The sequence below is a fragment of the Phyllostomus discolor genome, chromosome 4, assembly GCF_004126475.2.
Source record: "Phyllostomus discolor isolate MPI-MPIP mPhyDis1 chromosome 4, mPhyDis1.pri.v3, whole genome shotgun sequence".
NCBI classification, from domain to species: domain Eukaryota; kingdom Metazoa; phylum Chordata; class Mammalia; order Chiroptera; family Phyllostomidae; genus Phyllostomus; species Phyllostomus discolor.
In genome coordinates this window covers 26,700,933-26,726,025 of record NC_040906.2, presented here as the reverse complement: position 1 = coordinate 26,726,025, position 25,093 = coordinate 26,700,933, and the positions used below count along the sequence as shown (strand labels likewise).

Here is a 25,093-nt window from a genome sequence, read left to right as displayed (position 1 = left end):
ATAAAAGCATCATTTTTTATTTGGAACCACAAATATCCCATATAATGTGCTAATTCTCAATGAATTTCCTATAGTCACTGAGTTTATTTGGAGTAGTTTATCAGTTACTGAATATTCCAGTATCATAATTCTAACACTGTTCTTAAGAAAGCTTAATAGTAGCTACTCCAAGTAATTTAGTGATTATTCTGGAAAATTTATTGTTAAATCACATTAAATTAAGAACTGTGAATTTTTATTAATATAATTGGTCTTTTCTGAGAAATCTAAAATATTGTTTCTGGCCCTGGCTGGTGTGGCTCAGTGGATTGAGTGCTGGCCTGAGAACTGAAAGGTCACTGGTTTGATTGCCAGCCATGGCACATGCCTGGGTTGTGGGCCAGATCCCTGGTTTGGGGCATGTGAGGGGCAACCAGTGGATGTATCTCTCACACATGGATGTTTTTCTCCCTCTCTTCCCACCTCTTAAAAAATAAATAAATAAAATCTTTAAAAAATTATTTACAAAATAAATTTCCCAGATAAATAGTTCCCTCCTATTCTCTGCTAATGAGATTACTTAAGAACTCTGCTCAGACTTGCCTCTTTGAGTATGTTTTACTTTCTGTGGTTTATTGAAATGCCTTTTAAAAAAATTGTCAGTTTTGATTTTACTGAACTATTAAAAATGAAATGACCCTATTTTAAGAAATGATTGGGGAAAAAGTGCCTAACCAACTTCATTTTATAGGCCTAAATTAATGTTATGTAATATTTACCAAGTAAGTTTTTGCCCTTGTTAAAAGACTTATATAGTCTACAACACAAAGAATAATATGACTTGTGTGTAGATGTTAAATAAAAGTATTTTTTATCTTTTTATATTTTTGTATGTGTCACTTGAATTATGCATCTACTTTAGTAAATAATCTAATAATTTGAATCTTGCTATATGACAGTGTAGAAATTAAATAGATCATTATGAAAAATTATTTTTTAAGATCTGTTTTTATCTAAAAGGTCAAAATGTTGATTAATGTGTATTTTTAAAACATGCATCAGTTTTACATATTGTATAGTCAGTATGAAATACATGTTTATAAATTAGATGGTAAAGTAGTAATAGATGAATGGAAATACATTTCTGGGAATACATTTGGAAACAAAAATGCAAAATAAGTTTGCCACAGTGTCTTTGCATTAGGCTTGTCTTTTATCACTCCAATAAACATACCTAAGAAAATTAACCATTTAAAAAGGATGGCAGACAAAGCACCATTTAAAAGTAGATTGCATTTGGGAAAGTAATTCCAACAAATCATATAGTTAGATTGAGAAATGTTTTCGTCTATGGCCATACCACCCTAAACGTGCCTGATCTCATATGATCTCAGAAGCTTGGATGGGAGAAATGTTTTCCACAAGTTTTTTTTTTCCCCCCATCTAGAAATGTGAGCATTTTTAGAGGTATAGTCATTCATTGATTCAGTTAATAATATTTATATGCTGAGAAGTAGGCTGGGTGGTACAAATCTAATGGTGGACAAAATGTTATTCTTACCATCAAAAAATTTATGCCATTCTTGTTTTCTAAATTACTTTTTATCATTTTATTGTCAAATATATTTTTGGAAATTTTTATATCAGATATTAAAAATTTATTTTCATCGAAACATGTTACTTCTTATCCTTGTGATGGGCCTTAATAGTACTTCATACAAGAGGAGAAAATCCCCAAACCTTTGTATCTCCTCAGGTAAAATATAATTTGAAGAAATTATTTTAATGGAATGAAATTTTTTTTTAACACATGAAGTAAAGGAGTCTGGTAATTTTGGCATAACTGGAACATTTAAAAAATTTACACATTGGCATTAGACCATTCTCAACTGAATGACATTCAATGTAGAGAATTTTTCTTTTGTTATTATTAATGAAGAATCATTAAAATGATTCTGCTACCCAAACTTACATTTTCTGCATTCTACTAAATTAACGTTATCTTAACAATTTCACTTATTCGTTCTTTTCTTCCTTAATAACATTTCTCTGGTTTATTTTAAACAGATGCGTTCAGGTCAACTTTCTCGAAAATTTTGGGGATCCAGCAAGCGGCTCAGCCAGATTTCATCTGGAGAAACGGAATATAATACTCAAGGTTCCAAGTGACTGTTATTTCTGTCTTGTGTCATGGGTAACTGAAACTTGATTTACTGTTTTGTCACTTTAACCACATTTCTCAAAGATCTGAAATCTTTCGGGGCTTTTATCCCTGAAAAGGTCTTAGGGATTACCAGAGTTTGGTGTGATGTGTGTATAAAAATGTAGATTGATTGTATTATTATTCACTTTAAAAACTTTCCATTAACATAATTGAATTCAGCCTTGTTAACTAATTCTTGGTCTGCACTAAGATTTGAGAAAACACATTTCATTAGATTTAGTGATCCATTTCTAATCATTAGATTCACTTTTAAAAATGAACTTCTAAAAGTGAAGAAGTTAGATTTGATATGCTTATTCTAAACAGCAGTATTTACCAGGTATCTAAGGTATACCTAAAAAAAGAGAACAGATAATAAGATAGTTGGGAGACATGGCTCTTAATACGTTCTTTAGTTAATCATTTTCCTATATACTGACCACTATATGTTTAAAAAAATCAATTTACTTGTAAAACTCCTGATTGGAGATAATATTTAAAGGTATCTGTTGCATACTTGGATTTCCAAAACTCAGTATAAAATTCCAGGTTTTCACAGTAAGTTGAAAATAAGACTATTAAAACTGTACATTGGCTCATTCCACTACTACTTAGCACATTACTAGTGAAAATGTATTGAAATGTATTACTATTCTTAAATAATAAATGTTGAGTAGGAATCAGAGAAACTAGAGATACAAAATGCTGATTGTGATCTTGACAGTTGGGTCCTTTCTGTAGCATTTGCAGCACAATTTATATCTCCAAAGTACAGAATTTCTTGACTTTTTCTTTGCTAAGCAAATACTCTGTTTTCCCTCAGTAATGAGAAGACCTAGCAGTGACACCCAAATATATCACATTCTTCAGTAGGACTTCCATGTGAAAGATGAATGAATAGAAAGACATGTGTAACTTAAACTAACCATCTAGATATACTAATTTTTAAAACCACATTTCTTTTTCATGTTATGTATAACTTTGAGGATTATAATTAATTTTATTGTACATAGCTAGATGTTACTTTGTGCTTTATTATTCAAGATTTTATAGTAAAATTCAGATAGATATATTTTGGAATTTAGAAAGAGAGTTAAACCTAGTGATTTTATAAGGTCATTTTTTGAGTTTGGTCAGAGAGCTTTTACAACTACAGGTGTTCTTAATTTGAGATTACATGTTATTTGTGGCATATATGAATCGCCTGAAATTGTGTGAAGATTTTGTTAATTGCATTTTTTTTAAAGGAACAAATGGTTGAATGGCTTTCTTAAAGGGGTCTTTGATCAGGAAAAACAAACATTTTCCACATTAACAGCTTCTTAAAACAATATTCTTTTTCATTCCACAAATCATAGATTCCTTACGTCCAATTGAACCTTGAACCTTGAATCTCACTTGAACCTTGGAAAAATTATTCCTTGGCAAATCTTCTCTCCTGTTGTCCACATTATCTGCTACCTTTTCCTTTATGACCCTTTGAGTAAGTAAAAATTTGTAAGTAGTGAAGGATTCTGTGTAGGGAAGTTTTTTTCAATAGGTTTGATTTGAGTCTGGACTAATAAAAGGTTATATACTAGAAGAATTTTCTTCCAAATTACTTTAAATCCTTTTATTCAGTAAAAAACAGTTATGTTTTAGGTAAATAACATTAAAATAAATTGGTGTAGCAACTGTAAAATAGAACATATGTAAATGTGAAGGTTACCTTTTTGAGAACTTAAGAAATTGGTGAAAATGGCTCAAACCAAGTCAATAGAGATAATTATGATTTATTGAGATTTATTGCTTCTATTAGTTTATTTCATTCTATTTTAATTTTTATCTAATATTTTAGGAGGTTTTAAGTTGGCAGAACTAACAATATTTTTGATATTTTAAATGTAGACTTGTAAAACAACTTTCTAAATCAAACTTTGCAAAATTTTCTTTTACTGATTTTTCCAGATATTTTGGTACAAGGATGCCTTATTTAATTTTAAGATCACTTAATATGGTTTTGGAAATTATTTTGGATGCTTAAAAGTTACAAAAAGTTTAACTTAGATTACTGAGGGAAAATTCCGACATGTGTGGTGCTTTGCTTTGCTGCTTTTTAGATGGAGGAACTGAAGAAGTAGTATTGATTTTATAGCACAAGTAGGCAGCTCTGTTCACAGTAAAATAGATACCCGACACTAACAATGGATGTGCAGAGCAGTGGAATTAAACCTTTTATTACTTTCCTCAAAAAAGTAAAAATCCAAAATATAGAATTTTAAGGAAAATCTTTGAGAATACTGGCAACAGTCTAGAGGAACAGAACTTAAAGTTTATCTATTAAATAAGCAAATATGGTGGGACCATTAGCTGAATAATATATTTCTCTTTAAACAGTTTAGCCCACTGAATTAAAAATCACTAGATAAAATCACTGGAAGGATATACTTGGGGAGATTCTGGTGTATTGAGATGCTATCCCTAGAAATTATTTCTATATTGTATATATTAATGATATCATTAGAATAGAATAACAGGTGGGTATTTCAGTTAATGAATGTAATAACTTGGCTGTTATAAAGTCTTTGCAGAACTTTTCATTTGCTTTTGTTTCTTGACACTGGTGATGATGGAAATAAAAATCTCAGCTTCCCGTTGATGAAGAGAGATTTATAATAAGATGATTTTACTTTTAGAAAGTGAGGTCAAGTATGAAAATTTGTAATAGCTGTCCCCACTTAGAGAATAAAGAAGCTTTGTAAGCCTTTTTTCAGCTTTCCCCAGTCAGTATTCTGTTGTTTTCTTAGTTTTAAAATTGGAGGACAGAAGCTAAAGTAGATCCTGACATGAAAATGAAGTTTGGCTAGATGGTTTAAAATATTTTAAGTTTGTGAAGCTCATGTCAGCTATGAATGTTTCTATTTTCTTTAGGTCCAAGTGCTTTTTTTAGGATACATGCTTTTCTAGGAGAGAAAATGCCAAGCATTCGCTTGTCATTAGCAAGGAATATCAGTAAGGCTTTTTTTCTATATAAGCAATATAAAATTATTCTTAAGAACTGTTGTTGAAAATCAGCTTTATGCTTCTGAAGGAATAAGTGTGCCTTCATACTTAATTAGAATTTAGACTTGAAAGTTGAATCTTAACCTAAGATTTTTTATATTTTGAATAGGAATAGGCAAAGAAAAATTTTAACTTGAATAACAGATTTTTATTTAATGATAGACTGACTCATGATCTTTGCCTTTAAGTATATTTTATATTATTATTAAAGAAATCACTAATGGAAATATTTTAATTGAACTTAAAGAGGTTAGCTCCTTTTATATATTTATATTTTAAAAATGAGTAGCATTGTTTTATTACCTTTCCAAGGAAAAGATGCAAGTACGTGGACAATATTATATAAATATTAAATAATATAATATGTAATAGGGTTCGTCTCTTCAAATATATTATTAAACTTCCATAAAGAAATTCTTAAACCTGTCTTTAGGATATGGTTTTTCAGTGATATAAGACAGGAAATACATTTTTTTTTCCTAAATCTAATCTGTATTTCTTTATCAGCCAGACACACAGCTTGCCCTAATTACTGTTTGTCATCAACTGAAACTGTTCTCTTCCAGTAAGTGACCAGTCTCTCAACAGATATTAATTCTCAGTATTTTTTGCCTAATTCGTTTATCAGATATACTCAACATTTGCTTTGTTTTAAACTTGACTGCATGTCTGACATTGCTCTGGAGAGTTTTCCTTCATCAGAGTCCTGGTGGTACTCTCTCTGATGACATTAGCAGTGGCAGCATATTGTTACCAGTCATCATTTCAATATGATTAAAATGCTGGCTACAGCCTCATTTCTTTAATTTGAATCTTGGATTTTCTAGGCCGGTTTTTCTTAATTGAGATTGCAGATCAGACTTATTAAAGTTCTGTGAATATACAGAGGTTGAGACAGTACCCTGGACTTTCTGAATGACTTTACTAGATGTTGATATAAAAGAAATTATGTCTCAGGATTAGTATATTAAATCTTAAACTGTTTTACTCTGTAGAAATTCATTCATTTTTATAAATCAGACTTAATAGTCACAGGTTTATTTAAAAATAGTTTTAATCATTATCTTGGGAGATACTTTATATAAAATTTTCTTAAAATGAGTTCTTTGTGTTTCATGGTATAGAAACATCTAAATTCCCTTTTCAGTTGCATTATCATCATAAACCCTCCTCAGACCTTTCATATTTGAAACTTGTAACTAATATTTGCCCTCAAGTATATGTTTGCTTTTTAATCCTAGTGACCATCAGTGAATATTTGCATGTCAAATTTGGTAACATTTAAAAGTATTAGTAAAGAGCACAAGTAACAAAATGCTAGATTTAAAAAATAAAATTAGAGCTCTGTAATTTTGAAGCTCTAATCAATAGAATTTTCCATATAAAAAGCATTGGATAAAGCCCTTCCACTTATGATGACTTTGGTAAGTAGAGCTCCTGTATGGAAATAATCTTCAGTTTTTCATATGCAGAGTCCTAGTATTACCAAAAATATAGCATTAACATTTAAGATATTTAGGCCTATATTGGAAATGATTCAATTTTCTACATTAATATCAGCCATCCTTAATTATAGGATTTCAGTTATTTTCTTCAATATAAGAACCTTGTGTAAAAGTAGCTGTGTTACCAAGTACTTTTCTGGTACATTGCAGTAAATCTTCAGACACATCTTCTGGCATTATCTTACTGACATTTGTCATATGTGGGTGATTTCTAAATACATTACAGGATTTTGATTTATAAAGCTAATAGCTTTAGTGAAAAAAGACAAATATAACTGCATTTCCCTTGTCTTAGTGCCTATAATCTTGGGAACTGAACTTCAAGGGAAAGAACAAGTAGAAAGTCACCAGTTCAAGATGTTGTAAATATTATCGTAAAATAACAATCACAACAACACGGTTTGGTCACTGAAAGAGTTGACCATTCATTTTTCACAGTTGACTGTTAATGGAGTTTTGTGTGTGTGTTCACTTATAATATAGCTGTCTCATTATTTTAATTTATAACTATATTTGAGTATACAAAGTGATTAACTATTTGTAATACTGTTTCAATGTTATGTTATAATCTGAGAATAGGAAAACAAGTTAGGATTTACGTAAGATTGGATAAAATGATATTTTGTTAATTAAAATGTAACTTTTTAAAAAGAAGTCTTAATCTAATTGGACCTATTAAAATTTTATTTGGAAATAACATAGTTCAGTTTAATATGTATTAAAATTAGAGGTTCTCTGGTAGCCAGTGTACTGTCTAATTAATGTTAAAACACTATTTTGATGTTCTTTCTCTTGGAAACATTTTCTCCTATAAGCCATGTGTTTTAAGATTTACTGAGCTCAACCTACAAATTCAACAGGTACTTCTTTTGCACTTTGAAGGGAAAAAAAACTACTGGCAATAGACATTATTTTGTTCTCAGAACACTAAAATTATGTAACAAACACTTCAGAAACTTGTTTTGGTAAGGAGATATCAGTTGTCGAATTTAACTGAAAAGAGTCTCAACCTCTTAGTTTCTTATATAGGGATTAAAGAAAATAACTTTATTTCTTCCTTTGGGATTTTGATTCCTTTTCTTAGGTAACTTTTAAATTATTTAATTATAATAGTTTCTATACTTCTCCCAAAATTATGGTATATTACAGTAGATCTTACTGTTAAAAATCCTTTATCTTTTAGACTGTCTTTCCTTTTTCTGTTTTTTACTGTTTTCTGTGATTTATAAATACCATAACCAAGTTTTTTTTGTGGCTAGTGTTAGTTTTATAGTTAGCTTTACATAACAAAAATTATATGGCTGTTCTGTTCTCTTCAGAAACTCCTAACAGATATGGCTTTTCTTTCCCCAACTAAAGTCTTTCCCCAAGTAAAGACTGGAGGAAAAGTGTGCTAAAAGTAATCAGAGAGCTAGCCAGACAGTGATTTTTCTATCAGATGCATTGTTGTAGATGTGTATCCATTAAGACAGAAGAATATCATACAAATGATTTGTCTTTTCTGTCAGCTTTTGGGGGATGTGACAGTGACTTGAATGCACACACACACACACACACACACAAACACATACATACACACACACACAAACACACACATATGCACATAATCATTTCAGAGGAGGAGAGCTGAAAATTTGGAATTACATGTTAAAAAACTTGCAAATTGTGCTGCTACTTAAATATTTAATTGAAGAAGCTATATGGTTATCATAAACATTCTTTCTCATTTTTTCTACTGGAATGGACCATGGAAAAGAATATTAAGCCTTATTTATATCTAATTATTGACGGTGCAAACTGTGACTCAGTGAATATTTGTATGCCAAAAAAGGTTTTGAAGTTGAGAAATGTTTAAACTATAAACATGTGTAAATAATTTTGATTAATATTCTCATTATAATGAAGTTACTGTTAATTTGGTGCAATACACTCTTCTCTTCTTCACCTTTTTACAATTAAATCTATAAGATGTATGTTTTGTTTTGTTTTATTTGTTTTGTTACACCAAGTGCTGTTTTAAAATTTTTCAATGTGTGTATATGAGCTAATGTTTTATTTGTTTCTGTATAGCATGATTGAAGATAATAATTGAACATTTTGCACTTTTTTAGTCCTTTCAAAATTTGTATTTTAAAGTTTCTAAGAATGTACATTTATTTTGTACATAATAAATTAGCTTTGTACATGAAAATGAGTTTCGATCAAATTAAAAAAATGATGTTACTTTCTTCAGTTGATTTTTAAATTCTCCATTCATAGAGTCTGATTGCATCTTGACCTTGGCTAAGTTAAGGAATTGAATACAGTATTTGTTAAGCAGCAAATTGATCACTGCTTCTTTCTGTTATGAGCAGAATTTCTTCTGTAGTCTTGTGTGTATAAGATAAATGTTATGTTAATTGACCAGTTTTCATCACACAGAATAGCAGCTATTAAGCCTTTTGTTTTAAAAGCCGCCTCAGAAACATGGTTACATTCTTCCCTCTCCCCCCACCCCCCACCCTGCGCCAGGAAACATTCATAAGCCAGAAATCTCCATTTGTAGTTAAACAACACTACATTAGATTGGTGTTTTATTTTACTTTTATTTTCTTTCATAATTAAATCTTTTATTCATCAACTTTTGACAGTCTAAGTGTTGACCTAATCCTTCTGTTTTTGTTAAGGTTAATAGAACTTAGTCCATACTAAGACAGAACCCAAGTTCTGTTTCGGGTTCTTGCTAGTGCTTTTGTCTCTAGAGCCATAGTAACAGGACAACAGAAAGGAACATTAACTTATTTCTAACCTAGCACCATCTATGCACTACTCTACACTTTAATTGAAGACACTTTGCTAGAACTGGAAACTGCCTGCATTAATTCAGCTGGTGAAATTGCTGGGTCACAGGACAATACAAGCCAGGTCAGTTACAGGCTTAATAATTAAGACCGCCTTGCTTTTGTCATATGAAATACATCTGTAACACCATACCAAGCATCAAATAAATGTGTTCATCTTACACAGAAAACTGGAGCTTGTATGTTTTCACCATCTATCATTCAGTTAATGATTAAACAATTTTTTAAAACTTACGACATTTTTAATGATTTTTAACTTTTTCTACTACCAAATTTTTAAGATTCTGAGTCTATTCAATTCCTATAAAACTGGTGTGTTTTCTAAAGTTGTATTCATTCAAAGGTAATTCAGTTGTAATTTTGCAGAGATTGGAAGAGTTGCGGGGAGGCTACTGAGAAATAGTGAATTTCCTTTATCCATATGTTAGTGAATCCCAGCTTGGAATGAGTGGCCGGAGAGGAAATAAAGCAGGGCCCCCACCCAATGAAGTCTAATAAAAAAACTTAAAACAGGACGCTAGAAACAAAAGGGAGTCATGTCTCACCTGCTGACCCAGGAGTCCTGAGCCCCGTCTCAAGATTGCCAGGTGTTCCAAACATCACAAGCAAAACTATGATAGTGCAGGAGGAGGGGAGCCCTTGAAATTCTGTGTGTATCATCTCCACTAGCTGTGAAAGAAAGCCTTTGTAATTGTCCCAAGGTCTGGAAGGGAGAGGAGGAGGGGGGACCTAGAAACTGGTTAAAGTATATAACCCCTGAATCCCAGTAGTCGGTGCACTCAGATTAGGTAGGTGCCTACTTGTAGCCAGGGGCTCAAGTGTATAAACAAATTTACTAACAACTTTATTTCCTCTATATGTGAGGCATTCAGACTAAGTTGGGTGCCTGTCTGTGGTTTTATGCTCAAGTGTGTTTTGTAAAAAACTTGCTATCTCATTCCACTATATGTGTTTGTCTCTCATCTGAATTCTTCTCTTACAAGCATGGCAAGAACCAAAGAGGGAGAGTCCCTTTACTCAGGTCTCCCCGGTAACACATGCTCTAGTGATATAAAATTCTTTTTGAAAGCAGGTGCCTTCTCATATTATTCAACCTTAATTTATAGTCCAAATCCTTTTAACATATCATTGATTTTCAGAAGAACAATAGTGTGCCAGATTGCTTACATGCGTATGATACGATGATATGATGATTAAAGAGAAGGTGAAGGTGAGTTTAATTCAGCCTAGAACAACAATACTTTCGGAATCCTTTTTAAGTATTTTTTTCAAGAAACATCACGGGGCATTTACAGATGGGGAAACATATGCTAACTTGGCTTATGTGAGAACTTAAAGACTGTCAAAGAGATTGGAAAGAAACACTGACATCCTAAAAACAGTGCTCATCCAATTTTACATCTGAAAGGAAATATGCAGATCATCTGGAACTTTTGTTTGACGTATAACACTTTGAGGAATTTTTGTTTGAGAAAACAATGTAAATTTATATCAAAAGTGAAAATTATTTTGCCCTGGCTGGCGTAGCTCAGTGGATTGAGCGCGGGCTGTGAACCAAAGTGTCGCAGGTTCGATTCCCAGTCAGGGCACATGCTTGGGTTGCAGGCCATGACCCCCAGCAACCACACATTGATGTTTCTCTCTCTCTCTCTCTCTCTCTCTCCCTCCCTTCCCTCTCTAAAAATAAAATAAATAAAATCTTTAAAAAAAGTGAAAATTATTTTAATGCAAACAGTTGGGTTGTATGCAGATGCTGTGATTTTCCCACATTGGTTAAATGAGTGGTGGTTATGTTAATAGTAGTATTGGTTAGAGCCATAGTAATGCAGAGAGAGGAAATGTCATTTCCTTGATGAACTTGTCCTGGTTCGGGATCTAGCCTTATCAGTATCCTAAAGAGAAGCTTGAGAATGCAAATTAGTAAAGTTCTTAAGAGAGTGGCGCACGCGCACACACACACACACACACACACACACACGCGTGCACAATGTAAATGTTCTAATTTATAATACAGGAGACAACCTTCATTTTATTTCTCCCAGCTGCCCCATATACTAACCACAACAGATCCCAGTATACTAAGGTCACTACTACATTTTAAACATATTGAAACGGGGAAATAAAATTTTGATCTACGGGCAACATTATTGGGCAAGATTTTGAGATACTGTCATAATCTCTAATAAACACAATGTGATAGAGTGGAAAGGACATGCACCTGCAACAAAAGATCTGGCTTCAAGTTACATTTGTACTATTACTAGCACAGTGCCTTTAATAATACACTTAAGCTACCTGGTTCTACTTCATCTATAACATAGCAATGTTTATGATGGCTTAGGGATCAAATGAAATAATGGTAAAGGATCAGAGGTGAGAAATTACAGCGATGTAATAATTTTCACTTTAATGAAAGGATTATTGGCATGTCATTGGTTTGCTCTATATGTTTAAATATTGGGTAACAGGTATGGAATTCCATCATAAAAATGCACTGAAAGGCTACTAATAAATTGTAAATTAATTAAACAAGGGGATATGTAATACATACTATGTTAAGCCACACAGATTTTAAAGTAAAGGGCAGATCTTATTCAGGGAACTCAGTGCTTAGTATCTTTCACATAAGTGAAATCTGTACTTCCCTGGCAAGGGGTAATCTTTTAATAAGAGGCAAAATAAATTTCTTTGAAGTGAATGCCTATATCCTAAATCTAATTACCTGTACTATAAAGTACAGTAATTAACTGATGGATGGTATTGATCGTAACATTAGATATTTTGCCTCGTCTCCCTTTCAGGTACATTGCATTTACAAGTGATTATATATGTTCCCGTTGCTGCTGTACATTACCACAGATTTAGCAGCTAAAAACAACATAAATTTACTTTTAAAATTCTGGAGGTCAGAAATTTGAAATCAGTTTTACTGGGCTAAAGTCAAAGTGTCATTAGGGGTGATTTCTTCTGGATGCTCTGAGGATAATCCATTTCCTTATCTTTTTCAGCTTCTAGTGGTGGTGTTCCTTGGTTTATGGCCACCAAACTCAGACCGTATCACTTTAATCTCTGCTTCCACCATCCCATTGCTTTCTCTGCCTCTGCCTCTTCCTGTGTCCCTCTTACTAAGCCTAGTGATTATATTGGGCCCACATGGATAACCCAGGTTTATCTTCCCATCTCAAGATCCTTAGCTTACTTACTACTCTGTAAAGTTTATTTTACCATGTAAGGTAACATTCACAAATTCCAGGGCTTAGGATATGTACATATTTGGCTACCTTATTCAGCCTAACATAGCAGTGAATGTGAAAAAACAATGTATACCAGTTATGTATTATTTTCTCTTTTGCTGCCTGAGCCTAATTATTCACATACCAAATGATATGACTGGCTAGTAACACTTTACAATTAAGGCTCACAGATCTTATGCAGTAAAGTTGCTTGGAGGTTTGAAATGGGAATGTGTGTTTTATGAAACATTCTGCTTTTAATTAGTAAGCCAGTAAGTTAACCAGCATGAAAAGGTGTTTGTTAAAGGAAACTATGAGTTCTGTCAATATCCAAAAAAATTTAGGATACTTTAATTTAGGGTATTTTAAAATATATTAAATATGTTACTTCTGCATCTTTGGAATCTTAAAGTTAAGTAAAAAAAGTGATCAACTATAAGGAGCTATTACCACTTGACATTTACCACAGCTGATTCTGTTTGTCCAGATCTTTGAAAAGACTGTTCTCTAAGGATAATAGATTGAATATAAAAGTACTGTATTTAGTTTTGCTTCATATGAAAATTCTATCAGAACAACAATGAAGACATAAACCTACAAGGACAAAAGCATAAACCTACAAGAATAAGGAAAATAGAAAATATAAGCATATTGGAAGGTGGAAAATTAATGGATGAATGGTAAAACAGATCCAAAATTAATGAATCTGGATTTACAGGGTGGCTAAGATAATGATAGTTACCTATATTTCAAAGAAAAGAAATCACTATAGAGCTATAGTAATCCGGAAACAAAGAGAGACATGTAGCTCTATGGAAGAAGATAGAAACCCTTTAGATACATCCATACATACATAGTGAACTGATTGTCTACAAATGTGCCAAAATAATTCAACGGGAAAAGAACAGTAGTGTTTTCAACAAATGGTACTAGAACTCATTATCCACATGGAAAAAAAAGATGTCTCACTTTCACCTTACAAACTGACTTGAAGTGATGTATAGACCTAAATGTAAAACCTACTACTGTAAAACCTACAAACTTCTAGAAGAAACCAGAATACATTTCACAATCTTATGTCACAGCCAAAGAATCTGAGTTTAGGAAAGTTGAATCTTGTGTAATGGGCTGCAAGCAAACCTGTCTGACCCTTGCCCTGCAGGGAGCTGTTTTTATATGGATAAGTTAGCAAAACTTTCCTTCTGTTCTAGAAAGAAACTATCTGTATCCTCCAAGGTTTGTTGTACAAAATCCTTTTAAAGGATGTCCTGAGCAAGATGACAATTAATCCTTACTTATAAGACACTCAGTTTCCCACCACTGCCTATTGTTATCTATGTCTTGTCGGACCACCAAGTCTTAAGGACCACAGAGCAGAGGCAAGTATGAGGAAGTAGGCCAGATCCCCAAGGTATCAACCACTGTTATCCCAGTTCTCTTTCCTTAGCTAACACGTTTGGTTTTGTGGGTGATCCTGTACGAGCAGATAGAGGAGGAGAAAAAAGCCCACACTTGCTTTCCAAATGGGATGGCTCAGTATGAGTGTAAAGCTAAAAATAGGTAGGAGCTGAACTGAAGCCTTATTTATGGGCAGTCTTCAAAGACAGTGGCAAGGGAAAAACCACATCAGTGGGCAGATGTCTGGCTGTGCACCATGTCATTCACCTAGGGTGAAAAGAGAAGCCCAGGGTGAGAATATGTATGGAATTATGGGCACTGGTGAAAGGCCTGACCAAATGGTCAGGGGCATGAATGGAAAAGGCTAAAATCCAGGATGAAAAGGTCTGGGACAGAGGTATACAGATGAATAAACATATGGGAGTGGAAGTGTGGTAATCTTTCAGTTACATATTAACAGCCAACAGAATACCCACCATGAAAGAGGCACTAAATAATCAAGTGGACAAATCAATCTAGTTTCTGTCAGGTAGTCCTTGCACTGGCCAGTCCAGGGCTGGAACAATGGACTATGTGGACTCAACAGCATTAACGCACCACTTACCAAGGCAGCCTGTAGCTACTCCCAACACTAAATGTCCAGCTTACCAGGGGCAAAAGGCAATACTTAGCATCGATATAACATCATTCCAGAACAACACCAATGGGAAACTTGCTGGAAAGTTGGCTATTTGGGGCCCCTTTTATTCTGGAAGGGCTAGAGGTTCATTCTCATAAGAATAGACATGTATTTTCTATAGGTTTGCCTTTCTGTCTACAGGGCCTCAGGCAGCACCATTATCTTAAGGACTCTGGAGTATTTGATTCACGGGCTAGGTATCCCACATAACATCACATCAGACCAAGTATCCACTTTATAGTACATAGGTGTTGGAGGAAGCCCGTGACAGCGGGATCCACTGATCATCTGACATGTATCATCCACAAGTGGCCATCCTGATAGAGCATTGGAATAGGTTGGTGAAACATCAGATTAGAGGCAAGTACTCTGTAAGGATGAGGTTCTATCTTTAAGGATTTATGTTTTCATTAAATCAAAGCCTCTTACATGCTTTCTTGGCTCTAGTTAGAATAATACATACATTTGGGAGTGAAAGCAGGAGCAGTACCTCTCTGACTTTCACTCCTAATGACCCACTGGGAGACTTTGTGCTTCCCATTTCCGCAAACTCTGGGCTGTTGATGGTTACAGGTCCTAGTCCCCAAAGGGGCACAGATGACACAGCAAGAGTTCCAGCTCTTCACAAAGAGTTTATATAGTTTAAAAAATGGTTGATGATAGAGTCACAACATTACTTTTGCATTTAAATTCATTTTATACATTTAAAAGATAATGTCAAAATGGATATTTATAATGAGATATTATATTATTATAAGAGATTTAATCCTTTAAAGTGAAGATAAAAATTTTAGATGTCAACACAAAAATGTGTGAAAATATATACATTGATATGGTGTTTCAAAAATCCTTTTAGGAATCAGGCAAAAGTTTGAAGAACACAAGAGGAGGCTGTATAGTTTAAAACACTGTGCCTTTGCTCCACCTCTGTAATTTCTGTCTCTTTTTCATGGACCCCCAAATTCAAATCTCAGGTTTTTTAGGACTAAAAGGGTCAATTTAGGACTAAAAGGTAAGTGAGTCCAGATATTCTGGAGGATTGGTGCCTAGGGCTAAGGTTACTGTTATGTTACAACATTATACATTTAAAAATCTGGTATTTACTGTTTTGAAAACCTATTTGGAACATGTTTTTGAAAGGAAATGTCTTCAAAATTGCAAAGAGATTGAAAAGTGAACTTTTGAAATACATTTGTACTCAGACAACTGGAGTTCGAAGAATTTCGGCAGAATTAAATCTCAGATAGCAACGTTTTGCTCCATTTGCTATAGGTGCCAAAAATATTTGCCATTTTCAATGTCATGTTTCATGCATATCATAAAATAAGTAAATTATGCCCTGGCTGGTGTGCCTTAGTGGACTGAGCACGGGCCTGCAGACCAGGAGGTCGCCTGTTCGATTCCTAGTCAGGGCATTTGACTGCATTGCAGGCGGGGCCCCGGTTGGGGCCCTATGAGAGGCAACTGGTGGATCTCTCACACATTGACGTTTCTCACCTCTTTCTCCATCCCTTCCATCTCTAAAAATAATCTTTTTAAAAATATGCAAATTATCATAAAAGCTCTAAAATGTAATCTGGAATGATTTATTTTGCTTAATTAAGCAAAAACTGCCCCTCCCACCCCTTTGGTCACTTTATATTATTAAAGTTATAAAACCAGAAACGCTTATAGGACCCTTTCACTAAATGGAACAGCAGTAAATAGACTTTGCCTTACATTATCCATGTCAAAACTCATGTAAACAGAGGAAGAGGGGTCCTAGCTTTAAATAACTAATCTAAATACTTAAGTAGATACCACTTTTTCTCACAGGCGGTGCCAAACGAAATACTGTCACGGATGCACATTTCCTACCACTTCAAATTCTTTTGCGAAACAGGAAACCTCTAAAGGCGCTTTACTCTTGACTTGTCCCTGTTCAGATTACCTTAGATAGTGGCTTTCACCGCGTTTTAACAGCTTTGTTAAAACACGGATTGCTGGGAACCTCTCTCTCCCCAGTGTCTGATTCTGTAGGTCCGGGGTGTGATGGAGAATCTGCAGTTCTAGCGCGTTCCCGGGCAATGCTGCTGCTGCTAGTCCCGTAACCACACTGAGCAACATTGTTTTAGAGGCTTTAATCTTAAATCCACTGGAAAAAGTTAGTCAGGGTACAACTATGACAACGCCTAAAGTTTCTTTGAAGCCTGGCCTCCGCTCTCCCCAGCAACTCCGTGCCCAAGTTATGGGCGCGCCCTGAAGCCCAGTCCCCGCCACTCCTCGGCAGTCCATTGCTTTTCCCGCCAGCCCAGTTGGCCTTGGCCACGCCCCCCGCGACCCATTCGCTCGCAGGTCCAGGGGAGCGCCTTGCCCAGCGGCTCATTCCCCAGGTCCGGCCAGGCCGAGGCGCAGCTGTCCGAGCTGTGGATCTGAGAAGCGGCTCTTGGGCGGAAGACCATGTTGGACTTCGCGATCTTCGCCATTACCTTCTTGCTGGCGTTGGTGGCAGCAGTGCTCTACCTCTACCCGGTAACCACGGACTCGGCCCTCTGGGGGTCTGGCCACTGCCCCAGGCCACATGTGGCCCACGTCCACCTCTTTCTACCCGCAGCGGGCCTCAGGGGGCGGGCCCAGGGGGGATGGTTCCAGGTCCTGCTCCCGCCCTGGAGCTGTCCCGGCTCTGAGGACTGGCGGGGCGCACAGCGCCAGCAACCCGTGCTTGGAGAGCGGCTGGTGGCTCAGCTGCACGCAACCCCCCTCCCCGCCCCACCCGGGCAGGGGCGCGGCACGGACCCTGGGGAGCCCGGGAAAAGCCCGCGTGGCGGGGGAGGGCTGAGGGCTGGTCCTCTGGGTCGGCCTCCCGAGCGCTGTCACAGGGCGGGTCTCAAGTACTTTGGGTGGCTGTTTTGCAGTAACTGCCAAACCCAAACTTCATTTTCTGGTGTGTCTGGGAGGAAACTCATGGGTGCGCCTCTCCTTGGTCCTTCCCTGAGGATTCTCGCAGCGGTGTGTGTGCGCGCTCGCTCCCTTAACACCTGTCTTTGACATGTCATTACCCGAGTCCCAAGTCCTGAAGGCCCAGCTGGGTCGTGCTCCTCGTAGGGTCTCAGAGGCAGATTGGGCCGTGGAATGAGCACAGTGGTGGGTTATGTTTGAGCTTCACTTGTCCGCTCTTTTTCTCTGAATCTCATGCTAGCCGCCTTTCTCTCCTTACCTCTGTCAGCCTCGCAGTGTGATTCTGAAAACGCGTTCTACAAAGCAAGGGGGTGGTTTGACAGAAAAAGTTGTGAAGTAGCTGAGCAGCACCAACTACATCACTGAGGAGGACGAAATACCTTATACATTTTCAGATCCGGTAAATAGATTAGACTGGAATGTTGCAACTACGCAATTTGGGATTTCCGGTATATCTCACTTTCTGAAAATCTATATGTAGTGGCTCCAGGCCTTGAGTTCTTTATAGTCTTTATATGAGGCTATATTTTGATTAGTTAACAGGAGCAATACTATTTATTCTTTCAACCAAATGTGTGCCCGATAGGGCTTTATGTGCTGGGCATGCTGCAGTGAGCACCTACACAGAAACTTCTTGACTTACAGAATTTTTGTTTTAGCGAGGGGAAACAATATAAAGAAATAACATGTAATGTATTAGTGTTAAGTGTTATGGAGAAAAATTAAGGTGGGAGTTGTAGGATTATTATTTCTAAGTAGATGTTCAAGAGATAAGGAGACATTTGAGTGAAGACCTGAAGGGGATGAAGGAGCAGCCCCTTCAACCATCTGGGAAAGCCTTACAGGCAAGGGGAAGAGCAAGTGCAAACGTTCGGTGACACACATGCCTGGTGTGTTCAGGAAAAGAAGGGGACCGGTGTGGCTGCAGTGAAGAGACTAGTTAAGAAAGATAATGTCCCAGTCATGGGGATGAGGGGCAGACTTTAGTTGTGGGCCATGTTATGGGGGGCTTTTACTCTGAGGTGAGAAGCCACTGGAAGGTTTCAACAGAAGAGTGACATTTTACATTTCGGAGAGTTCAAACTGAATTTTGTTAAATTTTAGAAGATTCATTTTGGCTGCTATGTTAAAAATAGATTTGTGGATCTGAGGCAAGGGTGGGAGCTGGCAGAGTACTTAAGAGGCTATAATAGTAAGTTTGGTGAGTGATGATGTTGGCATGGACCAGGTTAGCAGAGTTGGTGAGACCCGGTGTATTGTGAAGATAAAGCCAATGGGATTTCCCAAGGATTGGATTTGAAATGTGAGAAAGAGGCATCAAGGAAAACACATTTTTTTTTTTAGCCTGAGTAGCTAGAAGGATGGATTAAGTCCAGGGAAAGCAGGGTTTTGTTGTTTGTTTTTGTTTGGTTTTACTTGGTGGAAGGTAGTGGGGTTTCATAGAGATCAGGAGTTTGGTTTTGGATGGGCTAGATATAAGGTGCCTGTTGGATACCAAGATGGAGATGCTGAATAGATAATTGGGCATATAAGTCTTGAGTTTAAGACAAAGTCCAGGCTGGCGATGTCCATTTGGGAGCTATCAGTATATAAATGGTAGTTAAAACTAGACTAGTTGCGATTTCCCAGGGAGTAAAGATACAGAAGAGAAGAGGTCCAAGGACAAGTTCTGAACTCTCCAATATTTAGAGGTTGAGGAGAGGGAAAAGAGCCAACAAAGGAGACACAGCCAGATAAATAGAAGGAAGCCATGTGTTTTAAATGGAAGCCAGTAATCAGCTAAGCTCTGTTGCAGATATGTCTTGTAAGTTAACACCTGACAATTTAGTAGCATTGATTATTTGAAGAAGAGCAATTTCAGTGGAACGGTGGGGATGATGAACCTGCATGGAGTGAGTTCGGGGATATCAAGTATAGACAACTCTTCAGAGTTATTCTGGAAAGGGGGGTGGTAAGTGATGAGGGAAGTGAGGTAAATGGAATTTTTTAAGGTAGGAGAAATCACATTATGTTACTATGCTGGTGAGGATTGTCAAATCATGAGGTAAAATTGATGATGTAAAAACAGAAGAGAGCCCTGGCTGACGTAGCTCAGTGGATTGAGGGCGGGCTGCGAACCAAAGCATCGCAGGTTCAATTCTCAGCTAGGGTACATGCCTGGGTTGCAGGCCAGGTCCCCAGCAACCGCACATTGATGTTTCTCTCTCTCTTTCTCCCTCTCCTCCTTCTCTAAAAATAAATAAATAAAATATTAAAAGAAAAACAGATGAGAGATAAGTGTTGAATCAATTTTCTTCGCTAGGCGGGAGGGGTGGGACCTAGTGTGGTTATTGGAGGGATGGGGGTACACTCCATATGTAGCATAGAGGGTTCATCCGTAGTGATGGGAGGGAAGGTGGAATGCACAGCACAAATGTAGGCAGATAAATGGCTAGCTACGTGCGGAGGTAATCTCATTGCTTTCATTTTTTCAGTAAAATAGAAACAAGGTTATCAGTTATTGGTTAGGTCAGAGGATTTGAGAAAGAGAGAGGAGGAGTGAAATAGTCGTCTAGATTAGGAAAGCAATAGCCTAGGGAAATGTGCAGTTTCTAGGTAGCTCACTTGAAATTCATGAAATTAAAATGAGACTAGTCAGTGTGGCTGTGTTTCTTTCCAGCTGTTTTTTGTCACCTGTGTGGGCTCTGAGGCAGTTAACAGAACATTGGATTTTATAAAAATCAGGTGTTTTGTTAGGTGATTGTGGCAAAAGGATACAGGATGAAGCAGTTAAGGGTGTATACAAAAGAGTTCTGACTGGCTAAAGTGGGAAATGAGTATATGAGGGAGAGGGTTAAAAGTCCTTTGGGGTAAAAGTAGTTTTGTGAATCAAGATATTAAAAATAGTGACTAGAGCCCTGGCAGGGTAGCTCAGTTTGTTCAAGTGTTGTCCTGCTATGCTAAGGTTGTGCATTTGATGCCCAGTCAGGGCACATACAAGAATCAACCAGTAAATGCATAAATAAGTGGAACAACAAATAGATGTTTCTCTCTCTCTAAAGTCAATAAATTAAAAAAAAAATTTTTAAACAGGAGAAAAGATAGATGCTGGGAGATTCAGATGCTTGATGTTAAAATTCTGGAGATGTTGAAGTTATTGGTGATGTTGAGAGTTACTGTATGGCCATGGGATTAGTGAGAGAAGTAGGATGGAGGTTTGCATGAGACAGAGATGGTTCAGGAAAGAGGCTAAACCTGTAGGAATAGGAATCTGGGGGATGAGGGAAGACTTGGGGATAGTAATCCGGGCCTCATGTGGTATCTAACATAAGTAAGGGAAAAAGTCATATTACTATTTTGGATGGTCTCAAGGCAGATGGTAGTGCTAAGGCTACAATTATCAGGGAGGTTGAAGTTTTGCTGGGCCTTGCCAGGTACATGCCAGATTTGGGATCTGTCTTATCATCATAGCTGTTTGAGATGTGGCTGTAGTAAGTGCAGGAGAGCCTTTCACCAGGCGTTCTGGAGCTCATACTTCATTTCTGCTAACGAAAGTGAAGGTTGGTGTAGAAGCCATCTTACCCAGAGCACCCAGCCTCCTGAGGCTCCCTCTTTATGCCTGTTGACGGAACTGTGGAAGCCAGTATAGGGTGGTGGGGAGCGATTGTGTTTATATTTGCACATCATTAGAACTTACCTCTTTTGCCTATCAGTAGTTTTTTCCAAAGATTTCACCATTTCAGCATAAAACTAGTCTATGAAATTGTCCCAGTATTTAAAGACATCAGTTGTATGTTCTGACCTGTGAAGATACCCTTTCTGGACCCCTTCGTCATCTTTCCCCAGTCAGTACTGCTTACCAACCATCTCACTGGGCTGCATAGCTCTTGTTCCTTTATTATTGTTGTGGGTGTTTTCTTCACCTGTATTGGATACCCTGTTTCCTAGATGCCACATGATTCTCTCTCATGCTCTCTTTACTTCTCATACTTTTTTACTTCTTTTATTTGCTGCAGAGCACCATTTTCCAATAGCTTCCTAAAAAAGTATGCATGGAAAATACATTTTATGAGACCTTGATTGTTTGAAAATCTTATTGTTCTAGCTTCACCCTTGAGTAATAATTAGGCTTAGTATAAATTCTAGGTTTGATATAATCTTCCCTTAGAATTATAGGGCCTCCCCCTCCCCAGACTGTTGTCCTTGAATCTGGAATCTTGGTCTTCTTCCAGAAGGATGGTAATCACAGGAATGGAGAAGGGCACCTTAGGTATGTATCTAAGGTTTCTGTATACCGACTTTGACCTTTTTTTAGTCCTTACCAAGGACATACGTATTGATTTAAGAGAGAGAAACATCAATCATTTGCCTCCCACGTGCACTGTAACTAGGGATCAAACCTGCAACCTAGGTATGTGCCCAAACGCGGGATTGAGCCCATAACCTTTTGAGCAACCCAGGCCAGGGCCTGAATTTTAACTAATTGTTAAAGTCTTGTGTCTTATCATGCTTTTCTGGTTCAAGAATGCAATCAGTTGCTTCTCGTAGGAATCCTCTGCCGCCCCCCAGATGTGGCCTCACAACTATGTTGATTAATCACTGCTCCAACAGCTTAACACTTTCCAAAAATTGGTTGGATTTCCATCTACTGTTGTTCCTCTTTCATTCTCTTTACCCTTATTTTCTCCTTTCTTATTTCTTCACTTTTATTTTAGTGGGCTTTTAGGAGCAAGAGATAATAGATGAATGTTGTCAAGCTACCATGTTTAAAGAGAAATCAAGAAACATGTTTTCGGTCATTAATAATTTCAGCCTAGAAAATAAAAATAGGATGTTTTATGCCACTGCATTTTTTCTTTTTCGAGTTATGGGATTCTTCCCATCCTTTCCCCCACTATTTATTGTATTAAACTGGAAAAATATTCGTTATTGATGAGACTGTAGAACTAAAGTGTGCATTATAGGTTTCACTATTATCTGTTAAATGCAAGTTACACGTCCTATTCTAGATAGCATTTTTGTAGTAGTAATTAGCAGAAACTGTAAATTCTTCAGTAAAACCTAGATTTCTCTTTTGGCATACATACCCCAAAGGAGAACAAAATAAAAGTTATACAAAGTTTTTATAGCACAACTTATAATAATGAAAAAATAACAAAAGAAAGAACATACATGATAGAACGTAGTTTAGGCTTTAAATGTTCAAATAAATAAGATTTCCTTTATATAGTGTTAGGTAGACTACGACAAATAGATACACTCTAATTAGTACTAGTCAAAATCATTGACAAAATTCAGAATTGATCCTGGAATTGAATATTTTAGGTTATTTTTCCTATAGATGTTTAGTTTATTTAAAAATTGTTTTGTTCAAAAATTTATTTATTTTTAGAAAAAGAGAAAGGCGGGGAGAAAGAGAGGGAGAGAAACATAGATGTGAGAGAGAACTTCAATCAGTTGCCTCTTGCACATGCCCCAACCAAGGACCAAACTCATAGCCCAGGCATGTGCCCTGACTGGGAATCAGACCAGCTACCTTTAGCTTTGCAGAATGACCCCCAACCAACTGAGCACCCTGGTCAGGGCTAAAAATGATTTTATAAAAGTCCTATATAGCCCTGGCTGGCGTAGCTCAGTGGATTGAGCACCGGCTGCGAACCTAAGTGTCGCAGGTTCGATTCCCAGTCAGGGCACATGCCTGGGTTGCAGGCCACGGCCCCCAGCAACCACACATTCTCTCTCTCTCTTTCTCCCTCCCTTCCCTTTCTAAAAATAAAAATAAATAAAAAACTTAAAAAAAAGTCCTATATAAAAGTTATAGGCACTTTGGTCAAAATAGTGGCATAGGTAAACATGGCTCACCTCCTTGCACAATGACATAAAAATTACAACTAAAATGTAGAATGACCTGCACTCAGAACAGTCTGAAATCGAGTTGAATGGAAGTCTGACAACTACATAATTAAAGAAACCGCATCCATCCAGACTGGTAGGAGGGGTGGAGATGCTGAATGGTCTGGTTCCACATCCATGTGTGGTGGTTAAAAATTCAGGAGGGATATCTTGGGAGTGAGGAGTCCCATTCCCACAACAGGCACCCCAGACCAAGTTTCCAGGGCCAGGAAGATAAGTCTCTGTACTTGAGGCTGCAAAAACCAGTGGGGACTAAGTCAGCAGAAGAAACTTCTGAAGTCCGAAGCAGTTTCCCTTAAAGAACCCACACGTGGACTTACTCAGACTTACTCTCTCTGAGCTCCAGTGCTGGGCTAGCAGCTTGAAAGCACCAATGCCATACAAGGAGGAACTGAAGTTTCTGGCATCAAGGAAGGAGCTAGGGGACAGTTTTCTCATAGACAGAAAGGTAGGCAGGTGCCTTTTTCTGAACCCTTCTCCCACAGAACCACAAAGCTGGCAGGCAGGTGCAACATCTGAGATTCCATCAACCTGGCTAACAACGTATGCCTTGCCCTGGAGATCCCCTGAGACTCTGTCCCACCCAACTTACAGGCCCACTCAGCCTGTTCACCTTCACTTTTCCATGTGAATGGCTAGCCTTGGATCAAGCTTCAAAACTTCCTAAATCCTCTCAAAAGCAAAGTGGCCCCAGGCCTAGCACTAGCAGAAGCTAGCCTAGATTCACAGCTTGGCTTCACTTGGGAATCTCCAAGCCCAGCACAAGTAGCAGCTGTCTCAGAGTGCTTTAAACCTCATGCAGAGTGGTCCCAGGCAGAACATAGGTGGGGGCTGATCTTGGCCTGCACCACCTAGGAATCCCCAGAACCTGTGCACCTAGTGGACAGCTACAGACTACAGTGGAGCTCCACCACCCTGCCCCTGCACAGTTGATGCTCCACAGAGGACAGAGGTTGGTGGTCAGTGCTCACAGCCAGTCCTTGCAGCTGACTGGCCTGAGTAAATCCCTCCCATTGACCTGCCAAAAGCAATCAAGGCTCAACTACAAGAGGAGGGTGTACTCAGCCGACACAAAGGGTGCATCTTGAGTAGCCAGCTTGGGTGATAGGGAGGCTGTGCCACTGGGCCCTATAAGGACCCACTAGATTAGATCATGCTACCAGGGCAAGGAGTCTAGAAACAAACACAGGGAGGCTGCCAAAATAAGGAGACAAAGAAACATAGCTCAAATGAAAGAAGAGATCAAAATTCCAGAAGAAGAACTGAACAAAATGGAGATAAGCAATCTATCAGAGTCAGAGTTCAAAACACTTTATAAGGATGCTCAATGAACTTAGTGAGGACCTCAACAGCCTAAAAAAGATCCAGTCAGAAATGAAGGATAC

The 25,093-nt window shown here is 37.3% G+C and overlaps 2 protein-coding genes across 3 annotated transcripts in view; both read left to right on the top strand.

Annotated features, from left to right (window-relative positions):
* Positions 1-7,612, top strand: part of NBEAL1 (neurobeachin like 1) — a 160,620-nt gene extending 153,008 nt beyond the window's left edge. For both annotated transcript variants that reach the window (XM_036023040.1, XM_036023039.1), the window contains one exon: positions 2,047-7,612. In XM_036023040.1, the coding sequence (XP_035878933.1) occupies positions 2,047-2,148 (102 nt within the window). In that variant the 3' untranslated portion in view covers positions 2,149-7,612. The remainder of the gene's footprint in view (positions 1-2,046) is intronic.
* Positions 7,613-8,301: 689 nt separating this feature from the next.
* Positions 8,302-25,093, top strand: part of LOC114494393 (cytochrome P450 20A1) — a 69,686-nt gene continuing 52,894 nt past the window's right edge. The window contains exons 1-2 of the mRNA XM_028509469.2: positions 8,302-9,101; positions 17,214-17,390. Coding sequence (XP_028365270.1) covers positions 17,319-17,390 — 72 coding nt within the window. The 5' untranslated portion in view covers positions 8,302-9,101; positions 17,214-17,318. The remainder of the gene's footprint in view (positions 9,102-17,213; positions 17,391-25,093) is intronic.